The 11,705-nt window shown below is 40.6% G+C and overlaps 1 protein-coding gene across 1 annotated transcript; it reads right to left on the bottom strand.

The window, feature by feature from the left end:
* Positions 1-4,640: 4,640 nt before the first annotated feature.
* Positions 4,641-10,225, bottom strand: LOC135543815 (homeobox protein orthopedia B-like). The gene is made up of 3 exons (XM_064971147.1): positions 10,189-10,225; positions 9,177-9,598; positions 4,641-6,123 (listed from the first exon to the last, which is right to left on the bottom strand). Exons 1-3 carry the CDS (start codon positions 10,223-10,225, stop codon positions 5,596-5,598), a joined length of 987 nt encoding a protein of 328 aa, XP_064827219.1. The 3' UTR covers positions 4,641-5,595.
* Between the last annotated feature and the right edge of the window lie 1,480 nt (positions 10,226-11,705).

Genomic DNA, 11,705 nt, shown 5'->3' with positions numbered 1-11,705 from the left:
CACTACTTTATTAGCATTATTGATACACACTACTTTATTAGCACTACTGATACACACTACTTTATTAGCACTATTGATACACACTACTTTATTAGCACTACTGATACACACTACTTTATTAGCACTACTGATACACACTACTTTATTAGCACTATTGATACACACTACTTTATTAGTACTACTGATACACACTACTTTATTAGCACTATTGATACACACTACTTTATTAGCACTATTGATACACACTACTTTATTAGCACTACTGATACACACTACTTTATTAGCACTACTGATACACACTACTTTATTAGCACTATTGATACACACTACTTTATTAGCACTACTGATACACACTACTTTATTAGCACTACTGATACACACTAATTTATTAGCACTATTGATAAACACTACTTTATTAGCACTACTGATACACTACTTTATTAGCACTACTGATACACACTACTTAATTAGCACTACTGATACACACTACTTTATTAGCACTATTGATACACACTACTTTATTAGCACTACTGATACACACTACTTTATTAGCACTACTGATACACACTACTTTATTAGCACTATTGATAAACACTACTTTATTAGCACTATTGATAAACACTACTTTCCAGAGAGAGAGACAGAGAGAGAGAGACAGAGGGAGAGAGAGAGAGAGAGAGAGAGACAGAGAGAGAGACAGAGAGAGAGAGAGACAGAGAGAGAGAGAAAGAGAGGGAGAGAGAGTGAGAGAGAGTGAGTGAGAGAGAGAGAGAGAGAGAGAGAGAGAGAGAGAGAGAGAGAGAGAGAGAGAGAGAGAGAGAGAGAGAGAGAGAGAGAGAGAGAGAGAAAGAGAGGGAGAGAGAGGGAGAGAGTGAGAGAGAGAGAGAAAGAGAGAGAGAGAGTGAGAGAGAGAGAGACAGAGAGAGAAAGAGAGGGAGAGAGAGTGAGAGAGTGAGAGAGAGAGAGAGAGAGAGAGAGAGACAGAGACAGAGAGACAGAGAGAGAGACACACTACACACACAGTGCAATACAAGAGGTATTGCAAGAAGCTTGCATCTCAGGACTGATAAGAAGAATGTGTTGTATACAGAAGTATTGTTGTACCGGTGATATATGCATATATAGAATATACTGTAATAACACTGTTTCAACACGTTCACACTGCATTACAAGGGATAGTGATTGGGATGTTTAGTCTGGGACTTTACTGTAAGAGCAGACTAAGGAGAATGCATGACCCCATTCAGGCCTCTGTCACTCCAATTTGTCACATGAGCATCACTGTAATTGCTGTGTATCCATCATCGTAGGTTAATTATCCAACCCTGACCTATCACACACACACACACACACTTTGAGTGCTCTGTTCTCTAGAATTTCGGTGATACAAAATGCCAAATATTATAACCATATAATTATTAAAATATCTCTCAGAGAGAGAGAGAGAGAGAGAGAGAGAGAGAGAGAGAATCAAAGACTGTCTCTCTGTCACTGTCTTTCTGTGTCACTCTCTCTCTCTCTGTCTCTCTATCTCCTTCTCTCTCTATATATATCTCTTTCTATCTCTCTCTATCTCCTCTCTCTCTGTATATCTCTCTCTATCTCTCTCTCTCTATCTCTCTCTCTATGACCCCAGCGGTGCTCCATTCGTTTGCTCTTATGGATAGATAATGGGCACAATATCGAATCTCTTCATTTTCATGTGATATAATGAAGACATTCTCAAACGATGACGGATGGCGGGAGCTACAAGGTGTCAGTCAGTCTCGTCAGACTGGACCAAACACGGTCGGAGCCAGCCTCTTCACCACTTAGACTGAAATTAATAAAACCTTCAGACGAAACTCATCGTCATGCACCATCTGTAACAACAATCCCCAACCAAGATCCTCTCCTGCAGAGTCTGTCTGTCTGTCAACCCGTATTATAGCTCTCCTCCATTATAACCATGCTTTCCCATTTTCAGACATGTGCAGTGGCGTTGTATAGTCACACCATGAGTAGAGTAGAGTACAAGGCAAAGATCAATCCCCTGGGGCTGTGGGATCTTCAAGTCGACTTGGACACTCTTCCCTGTCTGTTTGAAACAGTGTTCCAACCAAAGCTGCCCATTGGTTGTGATAATATTTGAAGTATTTGTACACGCTGTGCATAGTATAACAACACTAGTCATATATGTCTTGAGTTGACCAGAGTTGTGTTTGCTGTTGTATTCTCAGTTATGCTGGTCTATGTTTTAGAGGGAATGGAGGTGGTTGTCAACATTGAGTTAAGAACGTTGGACATACTGATGTGCTTGTTGAAATATTGGCTATAGCAGTTGTCATGATGTCTGTAGACGTCTGCAGTGAAATTTTCCAACGAATAGGTAGGTAAATGAGGGTGGAACAATTCAGTCTGGAAATATATGCATAAACACGTAATATCTCCCATTACAGAAACACACACACACACACACTCAGGAAGCATTCAAACACCTTCTCTCACACTTTTTTTATGACACACACTCACAAACACCCCTGCACACACACACACACACACAAACACACACATAAACACACACACACACACTGAGAGAAAATGTATACTCCTGGATAGAGAGAGCCATATTCACCCTCGGATGGTTTATTGACTGATTTCATTTATTTGTGTGAAATAAATAGGAGTTAAACATTGGCTTTCTCCCACATTTTCACTGACACACTCACTGCACAGAATTCTGGGAGAAATGATCCCACCAACAGCGGGGTCACTGATTGGCTCTAGCTTCGGTGTGTGACAAATTACCCAATGAGAAATGGGTTACCCATTTCCACAAAGTAATTAACCTGGGTGATAGTGAAACAAATGATTACATTTATGTAATATTATTTCACATCTGTTGCCAGGACTGGCAAAATCTTTATCCACGTGCAAATCTCCCCAACTCCCCTGGTTTGTCTTGTGATGCTCGGTGGGTATTAACACATCCAGATGTCACCACACGCACACACCCACGCACACACCCACGCACACACCCACGCACACACACACGCACACACACACGCACACGCACACACACACACATGCACACGCACGCACACACACACAGGTATTCGCTCGGTGGTTGAGTGCCAGTTGTTACACTTGTTTCTACTTGATTATTTATTTATTCTAGTTTGTGTGGGGGAAAGCATCCAGAGATCAACAGTGATACTCAACATTGTGTGCTGTATGTTCAGATCCAAGTAAAGAACAGGCACGTTGAGGCAACAATGGGTAGATCTTGAACGCAGCCTCGTCAAAGAAAAGCAACTGGGTTTTATTAACCATACTATCTTCGGTTGCCCAACCCCAGACAACATTACCATTCTAATATGATGATGATGATGATGATTTAAAATGAACTCATTTGGCTGTGGTGGATGAAATACAATAGTGGATTAACCAAGGGCTGGATTCAAATCCATATCGCGAAACTTCTGCGATATGGATTGAATCCAGCCCCAATGCCTCTCATACTATCACATCCCACTGCGCAAAAACTGGTTGAATCAACGTTGTTTCCACGTCAAAAAAAAAATGCAACGTGATGACGTTGAATCAAAATGGAAACCTGATTGGATTTGAAAAAAGTCATAAATGTAAGGTATTTTCGTATTTTTTTCCCACCCAACTTTTAACCTAAATCCAATGACACTGACGTCTGTGCCCGGTGGTATTGTACTGTGTGTCTGCTCTCTAGATAGTCCCATGCTCCCAAGATCAAACCATAGACACAGTACACTGTCATGCGAACAGAAGGTCACGTAGATCAATGGCTCCAAAAGACACACACACAAACACAGGGGATAAAATAGGTGTAGAGTTGAGTAGCTCGCTCCCCTATTTGATGTCCTGCTAGTGGCGGTGTAAATGATGCAGCTGTACACAACGTGTTAGTGCTTGTCGACGTTTTGTTGGGGAGATTATCCGTATGGACGTGCGTTGATGCAGGCGAGATTGCTCCTCGTCTGGGTTTGATGAATGAATCCGTGATATACATTGACATGACAAAACAAAATATAAGCCTGTACAATCAACGTTAACAGCGCTGTAGTAGGCTATCAATCAACTCTAAGGTCAAACCCGTCAACGGAGCGAGACGGGAAGAGACGGGAGGGCTCGTGGCTGGGTCGCACGTACGTGACATATTTGGTTGGATAGGATGTCATTCGGTTCTGCAAAAACCCTTGTTGTTTTGAAAGGGGTGCGCCACTAAACACGCATTTATGTAATAGAAATTGATTTTGCATCTACAAATACAAAAGATCAATTCTCCATTGCTTTGAACTTTCATATCCATAACACACCCACATCTTTGTCCACTCGCTTTGCTTGAGTCTGGGGGTGGAATTCCATAAGTAGCCTACGTTGGTGAAATATCAGCAGCAATACATATTGGACGGATATAGTTTAATTGCAGCTCGTTGTTTAGATAGAGTTTGATGTTTTGATAATCGTTTTTCCTGTTTATTACACCGTATATCACCGGAAACCGGGGAAACCGGAAACCGATTCATTTCAGTGATGTCCACATAAACATCAGGTCACTATTTGATCGATTTCTACATGCGTCACGTTCAAGAAAAGGAGGTTGATTCGTGATGTGACATATTGAAAATGATTTTTATTTGTTCATTTACAGTCAATTGATATAAACATGTCCATGAAACGAAATGGTTTGTTCAGTATAAGATCAAACATTTAAGAAATTCAGATTTGATAATAAGCACATACAATAATTTAGATTAGAACATATCACAAACTGACCAAATGGGAACAAGTCAAGAATGCTTCCTCTACACAAAACATCCTATATAACAGATTATATTCAAGTCGATTTTCTTGTCTTATTTATGGTGTTTCCGTACATTTGCCTTGGCCAGCACATGCAGTCAAGTTCGTTTCCATGTTGCGTGATTCCTTTGAGATGGTCACGTGTCTCCCTCTTTTCCGTTTTATTCATCTTTTGACGCTTTACACACAAAAAAAGAAAACTTCCAAGTGTGATATCTGCACGTGCACGGCGCATGCCCGTGGCCCATCATGGTCGATCGCATGCTGTGCAGCAGATGACAATAAAAATGAGCTTTCTTATTTATTTTTACAGTTTTTATATCCTCGACCATCGGCCTGTGGCAACTGTTAGAAACTCCAGTGGCAAATATCAGTGGTCTACTATTTTGTTAGAAAGGAATGAAACGAAAACGAGGTGTTATATATATATTTTAAAAGTATAAATAAATAAATACATTGATAAGTAAATAAATAAATATGGCATTTATAAATGTAAAATAAATAAAGTTGTCATCAATACATGCACATCATAAATTAATAAGATAAACATTTAGGCATTTATCCACCTTCAAATGGTTTGGTTTCAGTATAAGTTTGGCAACAAAACTGGGGAATAGGGCTGTTGTTTTCCTGTTGCTTTTTTTACTTGGAGACGTTCACATCCTTGTCCAGCTGTATTTGGCTGGATGGGTTCAACAACAAAACAAAAAAATCATAGAAGAAGACGAAGTAAAAACAAAAACGCGTAAAACATGGCCGTTGGATTCGTGGTTGCAACTAAGTGAAACTCATGGATACTGTGTGCTCCAGCGCTTTGCGCCGCAGGGAGGCGATGCTCGTCCCTCTCCAGACGTCATTTTCCGGGGAGCTACACAGCTGGGGCGAGCCCGTCACGTTGGTGGGACCGGACAAGGAGCCCGGGACCATCCCAGGGAACGGGTTCTGGTAGAGGTGAGACTGGAGCCCGGATCCGTTCGACGACATGTTGGATAGCCCCATGGAGTTGGGCGGCGGACCGGACAGGCTACACTGGGACAGGGACTGCGCCATGGCATGCTGGTGCTGGCGACCCAGGGCTGGAGGGAGCTGCAGCTGAGAGACGCCTGGCATCCCTGCCGTAGCCCATCGTGTGTCGTTGGCGTGGAAGGAGCATAGGCTGTCGCCCATGGCCGCGGCGGCGGCAGCGGCAGAGTTGAACTGGCTGTGCAGGCCGTGGTGGGTGGGCAGCAGCGTCCCCGGGTTGCGAAAAACGTTGGTAGTCTTCTTGCGCTTCTTCCACTTGGCACGTCGGTTCTGGAACCAAACCTGGAGTGAGAGAGAGAGAGAGAGAGAGAGAGAGAGAGAGAGAGAGAGAAAGAGAGGGAGAGAGAGTGAGAGAGTGAGAGAGAGGGAGAGAGAGAGAGAGAGAGAGAGAGAGAGAGAGAGAGAGAGAGAGAGAGAGAGAGAGAGAGAGAGAGAGAGAGAGAGAGAGAGAGAGAGAGAGAGAGAGAGAGAGAGAGAGAGAGAGAGAGAGAGAGAGAGAGAGAGAGAGAGAGAGAGATGGGTTAGCATCTGGCTACAGTGTCATCAGTTTGAGACACAATGAATAGGTCTACTGTACATTTCTGTATATGCTCACTTTTACTCACGGGAAAACGTTTTATGTTCTTAAGCAGGTAGCACATAACTCAGATATTGCCATTACACATCTTCTTTCTACCAGGGGAAATCCCTGGATAACACTATACATGATATAACTGATTAAATGATATGCCATAAACGAAGGTTTTGATAGCTTCTATGTCTTTACGCCAAAATCCATTTCAGTAAATCGGCTGTGGCATGCCTACTTTAGTGCATAACCGAAACACCTCTAGGTTATCATAAAATAAAAATGGCTACGTCAGAAAACACAAATCCATTTCCATGAAGTCTAAACTAATACACCTATGGGGGAGGTGGTCATCTCAGCTGAAAATATGTTATTGCAACTATTATTATAGATCCTTATTTTGTTGTGAATTTAAAATATCCGAAAACAGTTTATTATTTTAATGATTAGTAGCTCTGTTTATTTGATATATCAACACATGTTCTGCTTTAACAAATTTGATGCATAACATGGATATAAACACTGACTATTGGCCTACATAAAACAACAATAATATCAGTATTTCGGAAGTAAATGCGTTGTATAAAGGCGTTGTAAATGCATCACCACTGTTTATTCCGTGGGTCCTTGGGAGAGACGTTCTAGGCCTATATAGATCTCATATATGACTATAGTAACCCGGCTATCGACGATGATTAATGTGAAGATTTGGTTGAGAAACTGGGCCGTTGTATTAAGAGGCCAATCTCTCCCCCAGAGTAGCCAGCCGTGAAATCCAGCCTCAAATGCATTACACTTCAAATAAATAAAAAAATGCTATTTCTCATTCCGTTTAAAAGACAGAGTACACTTTCAGCGAGTCCGCCATTAAGACGTGGAACTCTGACAGGCCCATTCCACAAGAGAACAGCGCGAGCTGCGTGCGCCTCCTCATTCGAAACATCCCAGATCTATTTTTACCCGCTGGTTCAGAAGTATTATTATAAAGGGATCATCGTTTCGCTAATTCTTACTTTATGTAAATCAACTATTCCTAACCGAATTGATCCGTGCAATAATGATGATTATCACGGTTGTTTCACATGTGAACGACTCGTCTGCATTTTTCATTGCTGGTTCATAAGCCCCCATTGTAATAAACAATTCTGAAATTGGTGGATAATAATGGATTTGGTTTTATTGCACTATCACCCTGAGAATGGCTACTTGGTAATGAACGACAATGCATCAGACAATGACCAAAGACAACTGCAATGTCGCGCTGTTCTTGAATTCATCTTGTGTGCTATTTTGGCGAGCTATGGAATGTAACGGGAAATAAAATAAAGTAATTACATTTTAATTGAGTTTAATTGTGAGGGTATAATAAAGCAAGATCGTTTCCTTTTCATCTCGCATGAGAACGCATGAATATGCCAATTCCAATAGGAAAATGACACGAAACGTTATTAGATTTTAAGAACCAATTTTGTTCCCAAATAAAGTGCCTCTTGTTTTTGTCTGGCCAATTCCGAGTTTTAAGTGGCTTATTCCATAGATAGTAGGCCTACTTTTTTTTACCATGCCTAATATCTTAAATTAAGTCACTTTTTGCCATGTAAAATGCAATATCTATTTGGATACAATGAGTGGGGCATACATGAAAAAATACACTCATATTTATACAAAAATATAGCCTACATACAAATCTTACTTTCGTGAATAATTTTTCATTTATTTTCATGAATTATAGGCAAATACTTAGGCCTACATTGGATGTCCTTAATTTTTCCACATGTAGCCCACAAATCTGTGATTGACAGATATTATAAATATGCCTACGTACCCTCGTGACATTTAAATTATATCAAAATCAATTTATTAATACAACTTTGATAATAGACTAGTTAAAAGCTGTTTTGTATTTCCCTCCGTTTGTTTCTGGAAAATGATATCTCTTAAAATCGTAGTTTCCTCATTTCTGTCTTGAATAACATATTTTTGGGACAAATGTATTGTATGAATCAAACACATGCATCTGGTTTCACGCGAATCGACCTGGCGCGTTCGTTTCAGCACCATGGACAGCTCGCGCGCCCAAAGCAGTTTTGTCAGGGAGGGATTTTACCTTTTAGCCTATTTTGCATTTTCTAATACTTTGAACAGAAACAAAAAACTCACAAAATACAATCGTGGATCAGATGTATCATAATATTATTTTTGATACAAGGAAATAAAAAAATGGTTGCTTCGAGGAAGATGAAACAACACAAGGCGTGGCTAATTATTCTTCCGCTGTCGTTTTGGTTCGATGGTAATAAAAGGACAAATATTTGAGATTATTATACATTTCTATTGAGATATTTATCACACAGTATCAATGTATATATTATTGTACTTCCTTCTATAGGCTACACTGTATATGCTTTAGATGCAGGCTACTTATGTTATAGTGGCACTTATGTGAGAGTTGTGAGTTGGATATTTTCCTCATGTTAATTTAGACTATAATGTAGGTTTACTTTGCAATTAGCCGTTGTGCCTAGCTACAAATATCAAATATTGTTATTGTTTAGGTCCTACATAAAAGCGAAATGATAATAGCCATTGACTATTCATATTTAGGCCTACGTTCTCCTGTTTGGTTAAAATGGCTAATACATACGCCTACACATTTCATTACATATTTGTATGCAGTATTAGTACACTACTCTTACAGCTGTATTATTCTTGCTTCTAAATAATTTTCTATGAGACACACATTTCCCAACCCGTATCACAAACAAACCTGCACGCGAGATTCCGTTACCTGCACGCGAGATTCCGTTAGGCCGATCCGTAGTGCCAGTTCCTCCCTCATGAAGATGTCTGGGTAGTGCGTTTTGGCGAAGCTGCGCTCCAGTTCGTTAAGTTGGGCCGGGGTGAACCGGGTCCGGTGGCGCTTCTGTTTCTGACTCTGACTTCCTCCGGATTGGCTGGAGTTATTCTGCTGTTGCTTGTCCTGTTGCTCTTTACTGTTGACCTGCATGCCGGAAGGGTTGGATCCTCCGTTGTTGATATCGTCTCCAGGGAGCATGGTAGCCCCCTCCACGGTGTCTGGCCCCGGGGCTAGCTCGCCGGAGTGGCCGGGGTCAGATCCCACTCCACCGCCTAGTCTGCACTTTAGAGCCTCCCTGTGACCCAGTAGCTCCGCCGCGGCATCCTTCATCCCTGGATAGACACAACACCCGGTCAGAATTTAAAGGCAATGTCACAATTATTTTTTGCATAATGCAATAGCCTACCCTGTGTTAAATGAAAAAATATATCATTTATAAGATATTTCCTGAAAATACATTGTTTAGTTAAGGTAATGCAAGTGACACTTTCACGAATCTGTCAACGTCTGGCAAGAGAGGAATACAGGCTATAGTTTGCCAATGCATGCAAAGAGTAGGTTGAACATTTGGTTATTTTACAAAATGATATTTTCTAAAAACGCGGTGAAAACATTGAAGTGGACATTGCAGTATTGATAAAACCAGAGACTAAATGCCATTCCAACAAGCACACAACTAGCATACACCGAATAATCGACTCCTTAATTCCATTCCATCACGTCAATAATTTAGAAAACGGTTAAATCAAATTACGCAGTAATATAATAATAATAATAATTACTTTTCCATTGAATTAGCTCACTTAAATGACATTAAGATAAAATAAGAAACAAATTGTCAATTCTCTCTGCTTGATTTAGATTAGAAGTGCCTCCAGCTTACAGTAGAGTTGAAGACCGGAGTTTGGCGATGATAACTCACCGAGGCGAGCATCCAGGAGGTCGGCGTGCGATAGCATTGCGCACCGCTCCAGGGCGAAATGCTATTCCAAAAAAAATCTCTATGACTTTAACCTATTTAAAAAATATATATAGCCTAAATGAAAGCAAATTCGGTTTGTGGTTAAAAAAGAAGGTTCCTTGCATTATAATGTCCTTTAGAGAAACGGGGAGGCGCCTAACAACCGAATGAACCCATGAGCTTCTTCAAAGGAAAGCCAATCAGATTTGAAGCTCGAGATATGTCAGCCACCTCGAGAACCCTGAGCAGCCAGCCACGCCAATTCCCAAATCCAGCAACATTCACAAGTTCATTTCTCCTAATTTCTGTAATTGGCTTTGATTTCAACTCCAAATTATATCCAATAAAATCACATGATTTAATATTGAGAAGCTGGATCAGTGTGCTATTTGTTTAATTGTGCGTGCTGTTTCTGCCCTCTATAGTATATGGGCCAGGTTTGAACAACGACCGATTTAGCCGCGTTAACAGCCTCTGTGGCTACATAAACATCGTTTCTAGCGTGTGAATGACACAACATATTTCTTACACAAACAAATGCCTCAAATTAGATTAAGCATACACATAGCCCGAGTATGAAAGCATTGAGTGTGCATTTTACACTACATCTTATAACCACATTTAAGGTCAGGTTTATGTAATGTGAGTCTGTTGAAGTGGGTCAATGGTTTTTGTTTTAATAGCACGGCCCTTTTCTCCGTTTTTTAAATTTTATTGTAAACGGCCGTGGATATTTTTAGTTTCACCAGACATTTTCGACTTCTTATATCCAATGTGTCCTAGTCAGTCCTGCCTATTGGACACGAAGTGAACCTCTGCTAATGCCTCTGATTCCTCAGTCAGCCAACAAAGTTTAGAATAGCGATATATTTCTAACCAGAGTAATTTTCCACATCATTAGGCTTTTATGTAATTAGTGCCAAATCTATAAGCTTTTTATTACGATTATTAGAGTAAAATCAGTATAAATTAGAGGTGATTTAGTACTGTTGAGGCTCGACTGTCACGCAGGGAGGGACTTATTGTAAATGATATGTGAGCAAATTAAGTGCATAATTCGGCGGAAAGTGGAAACTGAGCTGTGGCTGAACATGATCCGGGAATGTTTCCTTTTGATAGAGGAGAGAGCAGATCTCCGCTGAAGGCGTGGGTCGCAAACCTGTCGCACTAGAACAGACACACACGAACACAAAATCATGTTCTAAACACTTTGCAGTTGGCCAATTACTTTTCACGGTATTGATTTTTAATCTGCCCAAATTAAGCGTATTCATTTCAGTCAGACAAAGCAGGTATAAAAAGGACTGTAATGCAGTCTGTAAATAAACCGCCATTATACCAATTAGCACTAGCTTCTTGTCACACACCACGTTTTCAAAATATATAAGGGAGACAAAAGACTCCAACAGGCTCCACACAGATGCTGGAACGTTTTGTGAAAGCAAGTTCATTTGTTCTATAGTGAATGGTGCCTTTTT

This window comes from Oncorhynchus masou, chromosome 8 (assembly GCF_036934945.1).
Source record: "Oncorhynchus masou masou isolate Uvic2021 chromosome 8, UVic_Omas_1.1, whole genome shotgun sequence".
In the NCBI taxonomy this organism is placed as follows: Eukaryota; Metazoa; Chordata; class Actinopteri; order Salmoniformes; family Salmonidae; genus Oncorhynchus; species Oncorhynchus masou.
This window is presented reverse-complemented; position numbering and strand designations above follow the sequence as displayed.